We start from the raw sequence: 17807 nt of genomic DNA on the forward strand, positions 1-17807 counted from the left end.
ACCCATATGCTCCCTCCCTATCCACCCATATGCCCCCTCCCTATCCACCCATATGCCCCCTCCCTATCCACCCATATGCCCCCTCCCTATCCACCCATATGCCCCCTCCCTATCCACCCATATGCCCCCTCCCTTTCCACCCATATGCCCCCTCCCTTTCCACCCATATGCCCCCTCCCTATCCACCCATATGCCCCCTCCCTTTCCACCCATATGCCCCCTCCCTTTCCACCCATATGCCCCCTCCCTATCCACCCATATGCCCCCTCCCTTTCCACCCATATGCCCCCTCCCTATCCACCCATATGCTCCCTCCCTATCCACCCATATGCTCCCTCCCTATCCACCCATATGCCCCCTCCCTATCCACCCATATGCTCCCTCCCTATCCACCCATATGCTCCCTCCCTATCCACCCATATGCTCCCTCCCTATCCACCCATATGCCCCCTCCCTATCCACCCATATGCTCCCTCCCTATCCACCCATATGCTCCCTCCCTATCCACCCATATGCTCCCTCCCTATCCACCCATATGCTCCCTCCCTATCTACCCATATGCTCCCTCCCTATCCACCCATATGCTCCCTCCCTATCCACCCATATGCTCCCTCCCTATCCACCCATATGCTCCCTCCCTATCCACCCATATGCTCCCTCCCTATCCACCCATATTCTCCCTCCCTATCCATAACTGCTTGGCCCATCCCATCATCCCCCAACAGAACTTTGGGGACAACTGATTCCTGATCAGTTAATTAACTCTAAATCATTGTAAATCAATGGCCTCTTGTGTACCTCCAAATGATTCTAGTTCAGTTTGTTTAGTTCCTCCCAGTTCTATCCAAGTTAACCTCAGACAGAGGCTGTTGTGTAGGCTATATGTGATAACGGGAAATGTCACAGCACCTTCTGAACTGCGCTGAAAACAAAGAAACTAAATCGTCCACATGGCTGGCTGCCACTTTGAAATGATCAGGAGGATTGACCATTATTATATTTATTTATATGGCACACTGTCCGACATACGGGGGGGGGGGGGGATGGGTGGGTAGGGGACTATGGAGTCCTCAGCTAGTGGAGATGGGTAGGGGGCTATGGGGTCCTCAGGTAGTGGAGATGGGTAGGGGGCTATGGAGTCCTCAGCTAGTGGAGATGGGTAGGGGGCTATGGAGTCCTCAGCTAGTGGAGATGGGTAGGGGGCTATGGAGTCCTCAGCTAGTGGAGATGGGTAGGGGGCTATGGAGTCCTCAGCTAGTGGAGATGGGTAGGGGGCTATGGAGTCCTCAGCTAGTGGAGATGGGTAGGGGGCTATGGAGTCCTCAGCTAGTGGAGATGGGTAGGGGGCTATGGAGTCCTCAGCTAGTGGAGATGGGTAGGGGGCTATGGGATCCTCAGCTAGTGGAGATGGGTAGGGGGCTATGGAGTCCTCAGCTAGTGGAGATGGGTAGGGGGCTATGGAGTCCTCAGCTAGTGGAGATGGGTAGGGGGCTATGGGGTCCTCAGCTAGTGGAGATGGGTAGGGGGCTATGGGGTCCTCAGCTAGTGGAGGTGGGTAGGGGGCTATGGGGTCCTCAGCTAGTGGAGATGGGTAGGGGGCTATGGGGTCCTCAGCTAGTGGAGATGGGTAGGGGGCTATGGGGTCCTCAGCTAGTGGAGATGGGTAGGGGGCTATGGGGTCCTCAGCTAGTGGAGATGGGTAGGGGGCTATGGAGTCCTCAGCTAGTGGAGATGGGTAGGGGCTATGGAGTCCTCAGCTAGTGGAGATGGGTAGGGGGCTATGGAGTCCTCAGCTAGTGGAGATGGGTAGGGGGCTATGGGGTCCTCAGCTAGTGGAGATGGGTAGGGGGCTATGGGGTCCTCAGCTAGTGGAGGTGGGTAGGGGGCTATGGGGTCCTCAGCTAGTGGAGATGGGTAGGGGGCTATGGGGTCCTCATCTAGTGGAGATGGGTAGGGGGCTATGGGGTCCTCAGGTAGTGGAGATGGGTAGGGGCTATGGAGTCCTCAGCTAGTGGAGATGGGTAGGGGGCTATGGGGTCCTCAGCTAGTGGAGGTGGGTAGGGGGCTATGGAGTCCTCAGCTAGTGGAGATGGGTAGGGGGCTATGGGGTCCTCAGCTAGTGGAGATGGGTAGGGGGCTATGGGGTCCTCATCTAGTGGAGATGGATAGGGGGCTATGGAGTCCTCAGCTAGTGGAGATGGGTAGGGGGCTATGGGGTCCTCAGCTAGTGGAGATGGGTAGGGGGCTATGGGGTCCTCAGCTAGTGGAGATGGGTAGGGGGCTATGGAGTCCTCAGCTAGTGGAGATGGGTAGGGGGCTATGGGGTCCTCATCTAGTGGAGATGGGTAGGGGGCTATGGAGTCCTCAGCTAGTGGAGATGGGTAGGGGGCTATGGAGTCCTCAGCTAGTGGAGATGGGTATGGGGCTATGGAGTCCTCAGCTAGTGGAGATGGGTAGGGGGCTATGGAGTACTCAGCTAGTGGAGATGGGTAGGGGGCTATGGAGTCCTCAGCTAGTGGAGATGGGTAGGGGGCTATGGGGTCCTCAGCTAGTGGAGATGGGTAGGGGGCTATGGGGTCCTCAGCTAGTGGAGATGGGTAGGGGGCTATGGAGTCCTCAGCTAGTGGAGATGGGTAGGGGGCTATGGAGTCCTCAGCTAGTGGAGATGGGTAGGGGGCTATGGGGTCCTCAGCTAGTGGAGGTGGGTAGGGGGCTATGGGGTCCTCAGCTAGTGGAGGTGGGTAGGGGGCTATGGGGTCCTCAGCTAGTGGAGGTGGGTAGGGGGCTATGGGGTCCTCAGCTAGTGGAGGTGGGTAGGGGGCTATGGGGTCCTCAGCTAGTGGAGGTGGGTAGGGGGCTATGGGGTCCTCAGCTAGTGGAGATGGGTAGGGGGCTATGGGGTCCTCAGGTAGTGGAGATGGGTAGGGGGCTATGGAGTCCTCAGCTAGTGGAGATGGGTAGGGGGCTATGGAGTCCTCAGCTAGTGGAGATGGGTAGGGGGCTATGGAGTCCTCAGCTAGTGGAGATGGGTAGGGGGCTATGGAGTCCTCAGCTAGTGGAGATGGGTAGGGGGCTATGGAGTACTCAGCTAGTGGAGATGGGTAGGGGGCTATGGGGTCCTCAGCTAGTGGAGATGGGTAGGGGGCTATGGAGTCCTCAGCTAGTGGAGGTGGGTATGGGGCTATGGAGTCCTCAGCTAGTGGAGATGGGTAGGGGGCTATGGGGTCCTCAGCTAGTGGAGATGGGTAGGGGGCTATGGAGTCCTCAGCTAGTGGAGATGGGTAGGGGGCTATGGGGTCCTCAGCTAGTGGAGATGGGTAGGGGGCTATGGGGTCCTCAGCTAGTGGAGATGGGTAGGGGGCTATGGAGTCCTCAGCTAGTGGAGGTGGGTAGGGGGCTATGGAGTTGATGATGTCACAGTGGGGTCCTCAGCTAGTGGAGGTGGGTAGGGGGCTATGGAGTTGATGATGTTACAGTGGGGTCCTAAGCTAGTGGAGGTGGGTAGGGGGCTATGGAGTTGATGATGTCAGTGGGGTCCTCAGCTAGTGGAGGTGGGTATGGGGCTATGGAGTTGATGATGTCACAGTGGGGTCCTCAGCTAGTGGAGGTGGGTATGGGGCTATGGAGTTGATGATGTCACAGTGGGGTCCTCAGCTAGTGGAGGTGGGTAGGGAGCTATGGAGTTGATGATGTCACAGTGGGGTCCTCAGCTAGTGGAGATGGGTAGGGGGCTATGGGGTCCTCAGCTAGTGGAGATGGGTAGGGGCTATGGAGTCCTCAGCTAGTGGAGATGGGTAGGGGGCTATGGGGTCCTCAGCTAGTGGAGATGGGTAGGGGGCTATGGAGTCCTCAGCTAGTGGAGATGGGTAGGGGGCTATGGGGTCCTCAGCTAGTGGAGATGGGTAGGGGGCTATGGAGTCCTCAGCTAGTGGAGATGGGTAGAGGGCTATGGGGTCCTCATCTAGTGGAGATGGGTAGGGGGCTATGGAGTCCTCAGCTAGTGGAGATGGGTAGGGGGCTATGGGGTCCTCAGCTAGTGGAGATGGGTAGGGGGCTATGGGGTCCTCAGCTAGTGGAGATGGGTAGGGGGCTATGGGGTCCTCAGCTAGTGGAGATGGGTAGGGGGCTATGGAGTCCTCAGCTAGTGGAGATGGGTAGGGGGCTATGGAGTCCTCAGCTAGTGGAGATGGGTAGGGGGCTATGGGGTCCTCAGCTAGTGGAGATGGGTAGGGGGCTATGGGGTCCTCAGCTAGTGGAGATGGGTAGGGGGCTATGGAGTCCTCAGCTAGTGGAGATGGGTAGGGGGCTATGGAGTCCTCAGCTAGTGGAGATGGGTAGGGGGCTATGGGGTCCTCAGCTAGTGGAGATGGGTAGGGGGCTATGGAGTCCTCAGCTAGTGGAGATGGGTAGGGGGCTATGGAGTTGATGATGTCACAGTGGGGTCCTCAGCTAGTGGAGGTGGGTAGGGGGCTATGGAGTTGCATTAGCTCCAAGTGGTCACTCACTTGTCTTGTCCCATTAGAGAATTACTTATAAGTGGAAACCATGTAATGTCTAATTGAATTACTTTGATGAGGTTAGTGAGAACTTTTCATTCGATTTTTCTCCAATAGTGTTTTCTGGATTATATTGTTGCAATGCATTCTGGTTTTTCGCTGTTTACAGTGTGGGGCTAAAAAAAACACTTCACTTCAACCAGTAAAATTCCTCTTTGGCTACAGCCTATGTCAATGAGCGTTAGCATTCTAGCTAACAACTGCTGCATGCAAAATAGTTATTTTGCAAAGATCACAACAAAATATAATCATAGCGACTGTTCAAGCAAGAATCAAAACATCATTGTAAGGTATGAGAATCCCCAAAATATATTTTGTTTAGAAGTAATAAAAACGTAAATGTAGGCTTTGTTGAATGTGCGCAGATGGTGATGGCTTTCTGACTGCAGCCAAGAGTCGCGCGCGCAACGGTGAGTGACGTCATGGTGTCGTGTACTGGAAAGGAGTCTATTTCATTTGAATGACGTCAGAGCTTTTATTTATAGTTAAAAAAAACATGCAAACGCTTTTTGTTGTCGGCTGCCTGCTGATGTAGCCTAGTGCGTGTCACTGAACAACTGTGTAGCGCAGAGAAAGGGAGAGAGAGAGAGAGGCTATTCACCTCCAACCGGCACCAGCACAATGCATTATCTAAGCAGGTTGTACGGCGCATTCTAAACAGATAGCGGCACAGACTGTTCTGAGTCTACAACCACGGAGAAACAAACATCACAACAACCGGACCGTCTTGAGTAACGGAAGGGGAAGGTAGCCTTTTTAGCAGCCTACCGCTACGCATGTTGACGCTAGCTATACTCTGTAACAACCCCCTGTTTTCTCTCGCTCTGTCCGTCTTTATCAAGGACTGCGAAGGACGAACGGGAAAGTAAAAAAAAGTATTCGTTGAGATAGTCACATGACCTACAGAATTTACAAGCTGTCAGTACCGGCTCACGGAATGGAAAAGCTTTCCGGCCGGCGTCGCAGCTACTTGAAAATAATTGGGTAATAACGGAATATCTTCATACTGGAAAACAAAAACAAATGGCAGAATAGATGAACACGAATTTACACGAACACGGCTCCATTCATGTGTGAACTATTTTCCCATTAGGTAAGACAAACCTGAATATTTGAACGGACGTGAGTGACCTTGTTTCAAGGGCTAGAGTTACTGCAACATCCTGTTTCTCTCTACATTCTCCGGGGGATTTATTTGGCACCAATCGGCGACTTTGATGAATTAAACCGGGACGAGAATTCTGGACTAAAGACCGTGAATAATAAATAGTGCGCTCAACCGTGCGAAGTTCCTCTGATAGCCCCGCCTACCCCAGCATGACCCACATTACTTAGTTTCGGAGGGATGACATTTCGAGTACGGGTACCTGTCTTTTGGCTTTGACAGACAACAATTGACGTTCAACTCCATTGAACCTTGAAGGACGTGAAGTACCTGTCACTCAGTTTGCCATTGAATAACGGAAACGATGGGTTATTATAAAGGCTGCGTAAATGTGTATTAGGCAATGATAGCCTATATCAAGGTCTTGATTGCTGGATGTGTCTAAATCTTTTGGACTTACCTGGGGGTCAAGAAACAACTGAGAGGAGACAATTATCATGAGCGTTTCCCTCTGAAGCACTGGATTAAGGGAATTTCCTGTATAACACCTGTCTTTTTTTTTTTTTTTACATGCGGAAGAATAATTCTACTGACTCAGGGAATTTCATGCTCATGAAAACCATTTTCATTAATGGTGCTATAAGGATTACACTTTATGAAACTTGCATTTGGTTTTGATACTGTTATTGAGATCAAAGGTTTGCATGAGAAGGGAATTTTTGACAATGAAAAAGGGAGAAAGGAATTGACAGGAAATCATCGGGGATTATGACATCAGATGCTGTCTGTCAATGATCAAGAGGACCATGCTGTGATTGACAGCTAGATCAATAAAAGCCAGCCAAGAGGATCTGAGGGCATTTTTATGGCAATGACGACAAAAGAACAAGTGCTTTTAAGGACAGAGCAAGTAGAGCGTGTTCAACCCCTCAACAGAGATTTATTGGAGCCAACCAATCATCAAACAGTCCGTCCTTCTCCTCATCCAATCATGTTCTTGAATTGCGGCCAATTGCTGCCACCCCTGCTGCGGCACGCGGATGTCCCAGCCCGCATCACGGAGAGCTTCATCCTGTCCGGTTACCGCTTCCCCAACTATAGCCTCGCCCAATGCCTGCTCTCGGCCTTCCGGCCCACCAATGAGACCGGCAACTTCTGGACCCATTTCCTGCCAGTCTTCATCTTTGCCTTCTACTTCCTGGAGCCGTTCGGTTTGGAGGGCGCTCCGCCCACCGGCGACCCTTTCTTCTACCCGCTGTGGAACTACTTCACGGGGGTGTTGTGCCTGTTGATGGCTAGCAGTATGGCTCATCTCCTCAACTCCATGTCTCTGGTCATAAGGGAGGTGTGCTTTTTCGTAGATTATGGAACCATCAGTGCTTACACCGTCGGGTCTTCTTTGGCCTACTACTACTATATCCACCCCAGGGCGGGGATCCTGGAATTGGGGATTGGGAGACACAACAACACCCACCAGGACACTTCTTCGTCATCGTCATCATCGTTGTCCTCGGCCATGCCAGAGTTCAGCGTGTTTTTCGAGACTTTATACATCCCCAGCTCCTGCCTGGTGGCCATCATCTGTGTCTTGGCCTGCTGCAACACCCGCCAGCGCTGGAGGACCTACCGCTATATCATACGTACCCTAGTCTTCCTCCTACCCTTCCTCGTGGCCTCCACGCCCATCTTCTACCGCCTCCTCCACTCCTCCCCCTACCTCCCAACCTCCTCCTCCTTCTCCTCCTCCGCCTCCATGGCTCAGTTCTTCTGTCGACACTGCTTCTGGCTGGTGGTGTCAGCCCTGTTCAACATTAGCAAGATCCCTGAGCGACTGTCACCCGGTAGGTTTGATATCTGGGGTCATAGTCACCAGTGGTTCCACGTCTGCACCTTCCTGTCCATCCTCGATGAACTTCATATGATCAATGGGGAGGTGAGGGCTATACTCCTTCACCCAGTCCTGGTGGTCCCCCCAGCCACCCCTCCACACCTCCCCGGCCCCACCTTAGCCTCCACCTACGGGGTGATGCTGGTCCTCCAGGCCTCCATCGCCTCCATCATCGCCTGGTTCTCCTGGTGCGCCAACAGCATCTACAAACCCCAGGGAGACCAGTTGGAGAAAGAGTTCCTCACTAAAAGACATCTGAAGTGTCACTGATATTGGGGTCTGATTTGATGAAGACCTCTGACTTTAATTTCAAGATGAAGGCCAGTCATTTAGTAGATTTATTGACTTCATGTATTTCATCACTTGAACAATGCAGCACATATCGTTTATGGAGGTTCAAGAGGTTACCACTCACGTAATATAAAAAAAAGTAGCATGTTGTTTTCATGTATTGTTTTCATTTGTAGTCACTCTGTAACATTCACTAGTTCTGTAGCCTACTTTGTCTTTACCTTCACCCAGTGGTTTCCCCCTTTTCCTTGGACTATGTGGGTAACTTTACCTTTGAAAGGGTAAGTGGCGGTCAGCTAATATTCAAGGGTTTTTGTTTTTAAAGTTCACCATGGGGGTGCAATTTGGTCCACTGGATTAGGAACAGTATTTTGTGGGGTTGGAACACCTTGGCGGTTCAGTCATGTCCCCCGGGATTCAGTCATGTCCCCCGGGGTTCAGTCATGTCCCCTGGGATTCAGTTATTTCCCCTGGCGTTCAGTTATTTCCCCCGGGGTTCAGTCATGTCCCCCGGGGTTCAGCCATGTCCCCCTGGGGTTCAGTCATGTCCCCCGGGGTTCAGTCATGTCCCCCGGGGTTCCAGGACTCACATTCTGTTCTAGAACAAGATGATAATTCTATTCCTTAAGGGGGTTTTAAGGTAGAGGACATTGGAAAGGTGTTGTTACCCTCTGAGGACTAAGATACATAGGATCAACATGTTAACAATGCCCTTTAAATGTCACAGTGAGATTTAACGAAGCGTTTGCTGCCATGCTGTCTTTTAACGCTTCCTCGATTAGTCTCCTTCAACCTTCCTCCACTTCCCCTACCGTCTCTGACTGATAATACCTCTTCATATCTCTCTCTCTCTCTCTCTTTATCTTTCTCTCTCTTTATCTCTCTCTCTCTTTATCTCTCACTCGATTAGTCTCCTTCAACCTTCCTCCACTTCCCCTACCATCTCTGACTGATAATACCTCTTCATATCTCTCTCTCTCTCTCTCTCTCACTCGATTAGTCTCCTTCAACCTTCCTCCACTTCCCCTACCATCTCTAACTGATAATACCTCTTCATATCTTTCTCTCTCTCTCTCTTTATCTCACTCACTCTCTCTCTCTATTTATCTCACTCTCAAATTCTCTCTCTCTCTCTATATATATATATATATATCTCACACACTCGCAATTTCATTTTCCTTCATGTTATACTAAATATCTCTCTTCATACTTTCTTGATACCTTCTCAAAACTCGCTGTCATGCCACACACAGTTTAATTTCCGAGCGCTTTCTCACAAGTCGACTTTGCTCCCGAGTGGCGCAGCGGTCTAAGGCACTGCAGCTCAGTGCTAGCGGCGTCACTAGAGACCCTGGTTCGATCCCGGGCTGTATCACAACCGGCCGTGATCGGGATTCCCATAGGGCGGAGCCAAATTGGCCCAGCTTCGTCCGGGTTAGGGGAGGGTTTGACCGGGGTAGGCCGTCATTGTAAAATAAGAATTTGTTCTTAACTGACTTGCCTAGTTTAATAAAGGTTAAATAAAAAAAAACAGGAAGTGGGGTAGCTTTTCCGACAACAGAAATAGACCAAGACCTCACTCAGTCTTGCATTATTGCACTCTGAGGGGTGGAGCCCAACTTCATATGCACTTTCTGAAGCCACATCTTCAAAAGGACTTTTACGTACAGAATATTTCAAAAATGTTTCTGACGACGAATTGTTGATCTAACGTACTAGACCACAGATTTTTTGTATTGCTATCAATATCAATGGTCAACTTCATACTATAGCTGCATGTACTGTACACTGATTGCACTGAAAAAGTTGCCGTACTTTATTTATGGTAAAGAAACACGGGCCTGAAACAGCCAGTGATGGAACTTTCTTTTTTACCTGCGGTAATATCTATACATCTGAAGCCGTAGTGAGGATACATTGTATAGACCACAGGAGGTTGGCGGCACCTTAATTGGGGAGGACAGGCTCGTGGTAATGACTGGAGTGGAATCAGTGGAATCATATCAGCAACATCAAACACATGGTTTCCAGGTGTTTGATGCCGTTCCATTTGCTCCGTTCCGGACTTTATTATGAGCCGTCCCCCCCTCAGCAGCCCCCTGTGGTATAAACTCTTATCAGCAGATCATTGATGATGTGTTAGCCTGCTCAGACATTGCTGACGCATGCCAGATCTTACAACGCCTTGATAGGTATTTTACCTTATCATGTGTTATAGCAATCTGGGGCCTGACGGCACAATCGATGACGTGGCATGCAACCATTGGTTGATGCATGCAATGTCTGAGCAGGGTAACATGACCTGAATGTTGACAATGTGGACGATTGGATGAGACCACCAGAAAGAAACACTCTGGTTAGATTTGCATTCAACCAATCAGGTTACTTTGAGGAAGTTGTTGACCAATGAGACCCCTGAAGGATGATTGTTTATTTGTCTCTCAACCAATCATGCAAATATTTGCATTAAATAGTCTCCTCTTATGTAGATAATTAGCAGTAGCACGTTTAAATACTCCTTCTGAATGTTAATTTCCTGGGAATGTAAGAGAGACAACAAGACATGCTTCTATTTTAGACATACAGTAGATTAGCTAGCATAAACAATGATGTTATAATTGCTATGCTCTGGACATTCTCATGTCTCCTCCCCCATATCTCTGCTCTCCTCTCTCTTCCTGGTTATAGATTCTACTGCTGTCTGTCTCTTCTTGGTTATGGATTCTACTGCTGTCTGTCTCTTCCTGGTTATAGATTCTACTGCTGTCTGTCTCTTCCTGGTTATAGATTCTACTGCTGTCTGTCTCTTCCTGGTTATAGATTCTACTGCTGTCTGTCTCTTCCTGGTTATAGATTCTACTGCTGTCTGTCTCTTCCTGGTTATAGATTCTACTGCTGTCTGTCTCTTCCTGGTTATAGATTCTACTGCTGTCTGTCTCTTCTTGGTTATGGATTCTAGTGCTGTCTGTCTCTTCTTGGTTATGGATTCTACTGCTGTCTGTCTCTTCCTGGTTATAGATTCTACTGCTGTCTGTCTCTTCTTGGTTATAGATTCTACTGCTGTCTGTCTCTTCCTGGTTATGGATTCTACTGCTGTCTGTCTCTTCTTGGTTATGGATTCTACTGCTGTCTGTCTCTTCCTGGTTATGGATTCTACTGCTGTCTGTCTCTTCCTGGTTATAGATTCTACTGCTGTCTGTCTCTTCCTGGTTATAGATTCTACTGCTGTCTGTCTCTTCCTGGTTATGGATTCTACTGCTGTCTGTCTCTTCCTGGTTATAGATTCTACTGCTGTCTGTCTCTTCCTGGTTATAGATTCTACTGCTGTCTGTCTCTTCCTGGTTATAGATTCTACTGCTGTCTGTCTCTTCCTGGTTATAGATTCTACTGCTGTCTGTCTCTTCCTGGTTATGGATTCTACTGCTGTCTGTCTCTTCTTGGTTATGGATTCTACTGCTGTCTGTCTCTTCCTGGTTATAGATTCTACTGCTGTCTGTCTCTTCCTGGTTATAGATTCTACTGCTGTCTGTCTCTTCCTGGTTATAGATTCTACTGCTGTCTGTCTCTTCCTGGTTATAGATTCTACTGCTGTCTGTCTCTTCCTGGTTATAGATTCTACTGCTGTCTGTCTCTTCCTGGTTATAGATTCTACTGCTGTCTGTCTCTTCTTGGTTATGGATTCTACTGCTGTCTGTCTCTTCCTGGTTATAGATTCTACTGCTGTCTGTCTCTTCCTGGTTATAGATTCTACTGCTGTCTGTCTCTTCCTGGTTATAGATTCTACTGCTGTCTGTCTCTTCCTGGTTATAGATTCTACTGCTGTCTGTCTCTTCCTGGTTATAGATTCTACTGCTGTCTGTCTCTTCCTGGTTATAGATTCTACTGCTGTCTGTCTCTTCCTGGTTATAGATTCTACTGCTGTCTGTCTCTTCTTGGTTATGGATTCTACTGCTGTCTGTCTCTTCCTGGTTATAGATTCTACTGCTGTCTGTCTCTTCCTGGTTATAGATTCTACTGCTGTCTGTCTCTTCCTGGTTATAGATTCTACTGCTGTCTGTCTCTTCCTGGTTATAGATTCTACTGCTGTCTGTCTCTTCCTGGTTATAGATTCTACTGCTGTCTGTCTCTTCCTGGTTATAGATTCTACTGCTGTCTGTCTCTTCTTGGTTATGGATTCTACTGCTGTCTGTCTCTTCTTGGTTATGGATTCTACTGCTGTCTGTCTCTTCTTGGTTATGGATTCTACTGCTGTCTGTCTCTTCCTGGTTATAGATTCTACTGCTGTCTGTCTCTTCCTGGTTATAGATTCTACTGCTGTCTGTCTCTTCCTGGTTATAGATTCTACTGCTGTCTGTCTCTTCTTGGTTATAGATTCTACTGCTGTCTGTCTCTTCCTGGTTATGGATTCTACTGCTGTCTGTCTCTTCCTGGTTATAGATTCTACTGCTGTCTGTCTCTTCCTGGTTATAGATTCTACTGCTGTCTGTCTCTTCCTGGTTATAGATTCTACTGCTGTCTGTCTCTTCCTGGTTATAGATTCTACTGCTGTCTGTCTCTTCCTGGTTATAGATTCTACTGCTGTCTGTCTCTTCCTGGTTATAGATTCTACTGCTGTCTGTCTCTTCCTGGTTATAGATTCTACTGCTGTCTGTCTCTTCCTGGTTATAGATTCTACTGCTGTCTGTCTCTTCCTGGTTATAGATTCTACTGCTGTCTGTCTCTTCCTGGTTATAGATTCTACTGCTGTCTGTCTCTTCCTGGTTATAGATTCTACTGCTGTCTGTCTCTTCTTGGTTATGGATTCTACTGCTATCTGTTTTTAGTTCTGTCTTCGTTTGAAGAATTATGCCGTCAGTTATTGAGAAAAGAAAGAGAAAGCATGTCTTGTGTTTAAAATGTTTAAAATGTAGGAGTCTGATCTGATTAATTTCTATCAGGGCAAGCCGTAGATATACATAACAGAGTTTTGCAAACTATCCTCCATTTTAGCTCCAAATTTCCAATCCCAATCTCTATGGATAACTCTATTTATGGGTAAATCTTTGACTCTTTTGGTTCTGCCCTCTCCCATGCCCTGAGTTTATTTGCACAGTGACAGTGGACCAGGCCAGTCCTGTCTTAGAGATGAAGTGCAGCTTTAGCCCACTTTAGTCAACTGCTTTGTTGACTCAAACAGACACCTGTATAGTATCTAGGCTTTAACATATTATATTAGGCCACTAAGTCAGTCAGGATTTGGATTAATATGTGTACGATGCTTGATAGAGAGGTCTACTTTCTGGGGGACCTGAACATTGACTGGTTATCATCTAGCTGTCCTCTCAACTGTGACTAATGCCTGTCATACCAATATTGTTGGATCTGTGACATCCACTTGTATTGATCATGTCGTCACTAACGCTACAGAGCTTTGCACCAAAACAACATCAGTTCCCATTGGCTGTAGTGACCGTGACATTGTGGCAATAATGAGGAAGTCAAAGTGCCAAAAAAGGTTAGGCCTAAACTAATTTATAAGAGATCATACAACATGTTTTCCCAGGACTCTTCTGATGAAGATGTATAAAATCCAGATGCTGCACTGGAAGTATTTGTAGAAATATTCCTGCCAGTTGTTGACCAGCACCTGTTAATAATATACCTGTAAGAACTGTTAGGGCCCCTGGATTGATGATGAATTTAATAATTCTTTGGTTCAAAGACACGATACAAAAGACGTGAGATACAAGTCAGGTTGCTCAGCTGATTGGTTGACATACAAGTCAGGTTGCTCAGCTGATTGGTTGACATACAAGTCCGGTTGCTCAGCTGATTGGTTGACATACAAGTCAGGTTGCTCAGCTGATTGGTTGACATACAAGTCAGGTTGCTCAGCTGATTGGTTGACATACAAGTCAGGTTGCTCAGCTGATTGGTTAACATACAAGTCAGGTTGCTCAGCTGATTGGTTGACATACAAGTCAGGTTGCTCAGCTGATTGGTTGACATTCTGTAACTTGAGACATTTTGTGACTAAACTTAACAAAAATATGATTTCTTTTTTATTACCAAACCAAGATAAATGACTTAAAACACAATGGAAAAGGCTTTGGAGCACCTTAAATGATATCATGGGTAGAAAACCCAAATTCATCTCCATCGATCATTGAAGTTTATGGATAATTTATAACAAAACCTTTCGATAATAGCCAATCATTTCAATTACTATTTCACTAGTAAAGTGGAAAAACTCAGAAGTGAAATTACCACATTGAACAAGTGAACCATCATATTGTTATATAAAATATCTAATAATGAAAAAGAAGGATTGCTGTTTTGAATTTGGTCAAGTTAGTGCTGGAGAGGTGGAAAAATGATTGTTATCTATCAATAATGATAAGCCTACAGGTAGAGACAACCTAGATGGGAAACTATTGAGAATGGTAGCAGACTGTATTACCACCTCTATTTGCTATATCTTTAACCAAAGCCTAAAGGAGGGTGTGTCCACAGGTGTTGAAGGAAGTTAAACAAATTCCACTGCCTAAAAATAGTAAAGCACCCTTTGCTGGCTCTAACAGCCGCCCAATCAGTTTGTTGCCTGTTCTTAGTAAACTGATGGAGAAATATGTGTTTGACCAAATACAATGCCATTTTTCAGAGAACAAGTTAACTCCTGACATTCAGCATGCATATAGAGAAGGGCACTCAACTTGTACTGCACTGTCTCAGATGACTGATGATTGGCTAAAATACATGGATAGTAAGATAATAGTTGGAGCTGAATTGTTAGATTTCATTGCAGCCTTTGATGTTATTGAAGAAACTCACTTGCTATGGCTTTACATCACCTGCCGTTGGATTGGGTTGGAATGTTATTTATCCAATAGAACCCAGAGAGTGTTCTTCAATGGAAGCTTCTCTAACATCAGATATGTACAGTGCGGTGTCCCTCAGGACAGTTGACTTGGGCCGTTACTCTTCTCTGTTATTACAAATGATTTGCCACTGGTCTTACACAAAGCTAGAATGACTAATGCGGATGATTCCACACTGTACATGTCAGCACCCAAAGCCAGTGAGCTCACTGACATTCTAGTTACAGTTAGAATCAGAATGGGTGATTAATAACGAACGGGTTTTTAATATATATAAAACTAAAAGCATTGTGTTTGGTTCAAAACATTCTCTAAGACCTAAACCTAAACTGGAGTTGTACATAAAGGGTGTGGAAGACGTGGATGTTGATTAAGGCAGCCCCCCCTCACCTCTCTGATTCAGAGGGGTTGGGTAAAATGCGGAAGACACATTTCATTTTAATACATTCAGTTGGACAACTGACTAGGTATCCCCCCTTTTCCCCATTGAGCCAGTTGAGGAAGCTAAACTCCTATGTATAATAACATCGGATGGTCAATTATCATGGTCAAGTCATATTGACAGAGTTGTTGTGAAGATGGGGAGGGGGCGTGTCTGTTATAAAAAAACATGTTCTACGTTTTTGACACAAAGATCAACTGTACTAGTTGTTCAGGCTCAGATCTTGTCCGATCTTGATAACCGTCCGCTAATGTGGTCAAGTGTATCAAAGAAAGACCTAGCAAAGCTGCAGCTCAAAACGGAGCACCTTTAAAGGCCCATATACAACAAACGTCAACAACATCAACTAACATCAACTTTCCTGGTTGAGGATTGACGAGAGATTAGCTACTTTTCTTCCAGTTTTTATGAGAGAAAAAATTACTGTGATGAAAATTGCAGATTGTCTGCATCATCAAATAACATTCAGCTCAGACACCCGTACATACCCCACAAGACATGCCACCAGGGGTCTCTTCAGACACCCGTACATACCCCACAAGACATGGCACCAGGGGTCTCTTCACAGTCCCAAAGTCCAACAGGAATTCACGGCAACTCACAGTATTATTATACAGAGCCATGATCACATAGAACTCCCTTGCATCTCCTGTTAGTCAGCAAACAGCAGAACGACCTTTAAACACTGATTAAACAACAACTCATAGAACAGACTGTGAGGACACAGACCCACACACCCACACTCTAATACACACAGACACACTCTAACACACACACACCCACTCTAATACACACAGACACACTCTAACACACACACACCCACTCTAATACACTCTAACACACACTCTAACACACACACACACACTCTAACACACACTAACACACACTAACACACACACACACTAACACACACACAGACATACTACATGTATTTACATGTGTCTCGATGCACTGAATTGCACAAGCTTGTGAGAGGTAGCTTTTTGAGAACCAGACTTTTTTTTAAGGAAGGTTCTTTTGCTTCTTATGGTCCACAAAAAAAGCTACATCTCAACATAACATTGCTGTAATGTAAAGGTTGGCGTAACATTGCTGTAATGTAAAGGTTGGCGTAACATTGCTGTAATGTAAAGGTTGGCGTAACATTGCTGTAATGTAAAGGTTGGCGTAACATTGCTGTAATGTAAAGGTTGGCGTAACATTGCTGTAATGTAAAGGTTGGCGTAACATTGCTGTAATGTAAAGGTTGGCGTAACATTGCTGTAATGTAAAGGTTGACGTAACATTGTAGCACTGTAACATTCTGCAACGTTTAGGCAACACTTGCTTACAGGAAGTCGACCTTCAAAGCCCTACACAGCTCTTTGTAGGTCGGCTATCTGCCAGACTTGGAAGAATTATGCATTATTACAAACGTTGAGGAAATAATCTTTCCATAACTTAAATGTAACATTTCAATAGTTCTGCTGCACTGTGAATGGAAACGCTGACACAACATTAGGCTCTTTATCCTGTCTGTGTAGGCAGGAGATACCAGACATAAAGTTATCAGATGTAATGCAAAGCCACTGTGGATGTAAGACTGTACAAACAAGGCTACTTTACCTATACCAGGAGTCGGCAACAGACGGGCCCGCGGGCCAAAACCGGTCGAAAAAGACTGTAAAATCACCAGAAATTCAGCCCAATTTTTTTTGCATAATTTAGTAAATTTGTTCCCAAGTATTCCCACGAATAAATAAAGAGACATATGTAATGGTGCCTCGGTATAATCAAGGTTTGAAATGATTGTATTTGAAAATACAATCTCTTTTTGAGCTTGCAGTGTACAAATGATTAGAATTATGTTCTGGCCCCCGGACCACAAAACTTGTCTTGTGGCTGAATCTAGTTGCCAACCCCTGACGTACAGTATGGCTTTCAGGGCTAAAGGCTGATTCTGATATATGCATTTTAAATAGTATAAATATATATATTAATGACGATTAGCAGATCACATTGATTTCATCCTAATTATAATCATTTTTAATTTGAAAAGGGTAATTTTTCTGTCTTTTGTGCAATAATATTATTGTGTGTAGAGAGAGCGAGTCCTAATATTGAGATGTACAGTTGAATTAATTGAATGAACTGAATATAAAATAATAAAATGTAGACACGTTATCTAGGAGTACTCAGCGTTGTTGTGTACCTCTATTTCCTGTCTTGTCGTTACAGCACAGGTGTGTTGAGGTAGCATAGCTCTTCTTTGAATAAATTTGAATAATCCAAGATTCAAATGTTTGCAAATGGGTTTGGAGAACACGTACAGTGCATACAGACTTATTCTAAAATGGATTAAATCGTTTTTTTCCCCCCTCATCTATCTACACACAATACCCCATAATGACAAATTTTTGCAAATGTATTCAAAATAAAAAACAGAAATATAGCTTATTTACATAAGTATTCAGACCCTTTTCTATGAGACTTAACATTCACCTAAGGTGCATCCTGTTTCCATGGATCATCTGGAGATGTTTCTACAACTTGATCGGAGTTCACCTGTGGTAAATTCAATTGATTGGACATGATTTGGAAAGGCACACACCTGTCTATAGAAGATCTGGGGAAGGGTACCAAAACATTTCTGCATCATTGAAGGTCCCCAAAAACACAGTGGCCTCCA

The 17807-nt window shown here is 46.3% G+C and overlaps 2 protein-coding genes and 1 long non-coding RNA gene across 3 annotated transcripts; 2 read left to right on the top strand and 1 right to left on the bottom strand.

Annotated features, from left to right (window-relative positions):
- Window positions 1-1958: 1958 nt before the first annotated feature.
- LOC120049451 (proline-rich extensin-like protein EPR1) lies at window positions 1959-5334 on the bottom strand. The gene is made up of 4 exons (XM_038995717.1): window positions 5325-5334; window positions 3748-4393; window positions 3475-3488; window positions 1959-3376 (listed from the first exon to the last, which is right to left on the bottom strand). Exons 1-4 carry the CDS (start codon window positions 5332-5334, stop codon window positions 1959-1961), a joined length of 2088 nt encoding a protein of 695 aa, XP_038851645.1.
- Window positions 5045-9225, top strand: paqr9 (progestin and adipoQ receptor family member 9). Its single transcript, XM_038995835.1, has one exon. The coding sequence runs from the start codon at window positions 6527-6529 to the stop codon at window positions 7817-7819; it is 1293 nt and encodes a 430-aa protein (XP_038851763.1). The 5' UTR covers window positions 5045-6526; the 3' UTR covers window positions 7820-9225.
- Window positions 9226-15961: 6736 nt separating this feature from the next.
- LOC120049560 lies at window positions 15962-17312 on the top strand. The gene is made up of 2 exons (XR_005477119.1): window positions 15962-16356; window positions 16413-17312. It is a non-coding gene; the product is annotated as an uncharacterized LOC120049560 (long non-coding RNA).
- The last annotated feature ends 495 nt before the right edge of the window (window positions 17313-17807 follow it).

Source organism: Salvelinus namaycush, chromosome 6 (genome assembly GCF_016432855.1).
Source record: "Salvelinus namaycush isolate Seneca chromosome 6, SaNama_1.0, whole genome shotgun sequence".
NCBI classification, from domain to species: domain Eukaryota; kingdom Metazoa; phylum Chordata; class Actinopteri; order Salmoniformes; family Salmonidae; genus Salvelinus; species Salvelinus namaycush.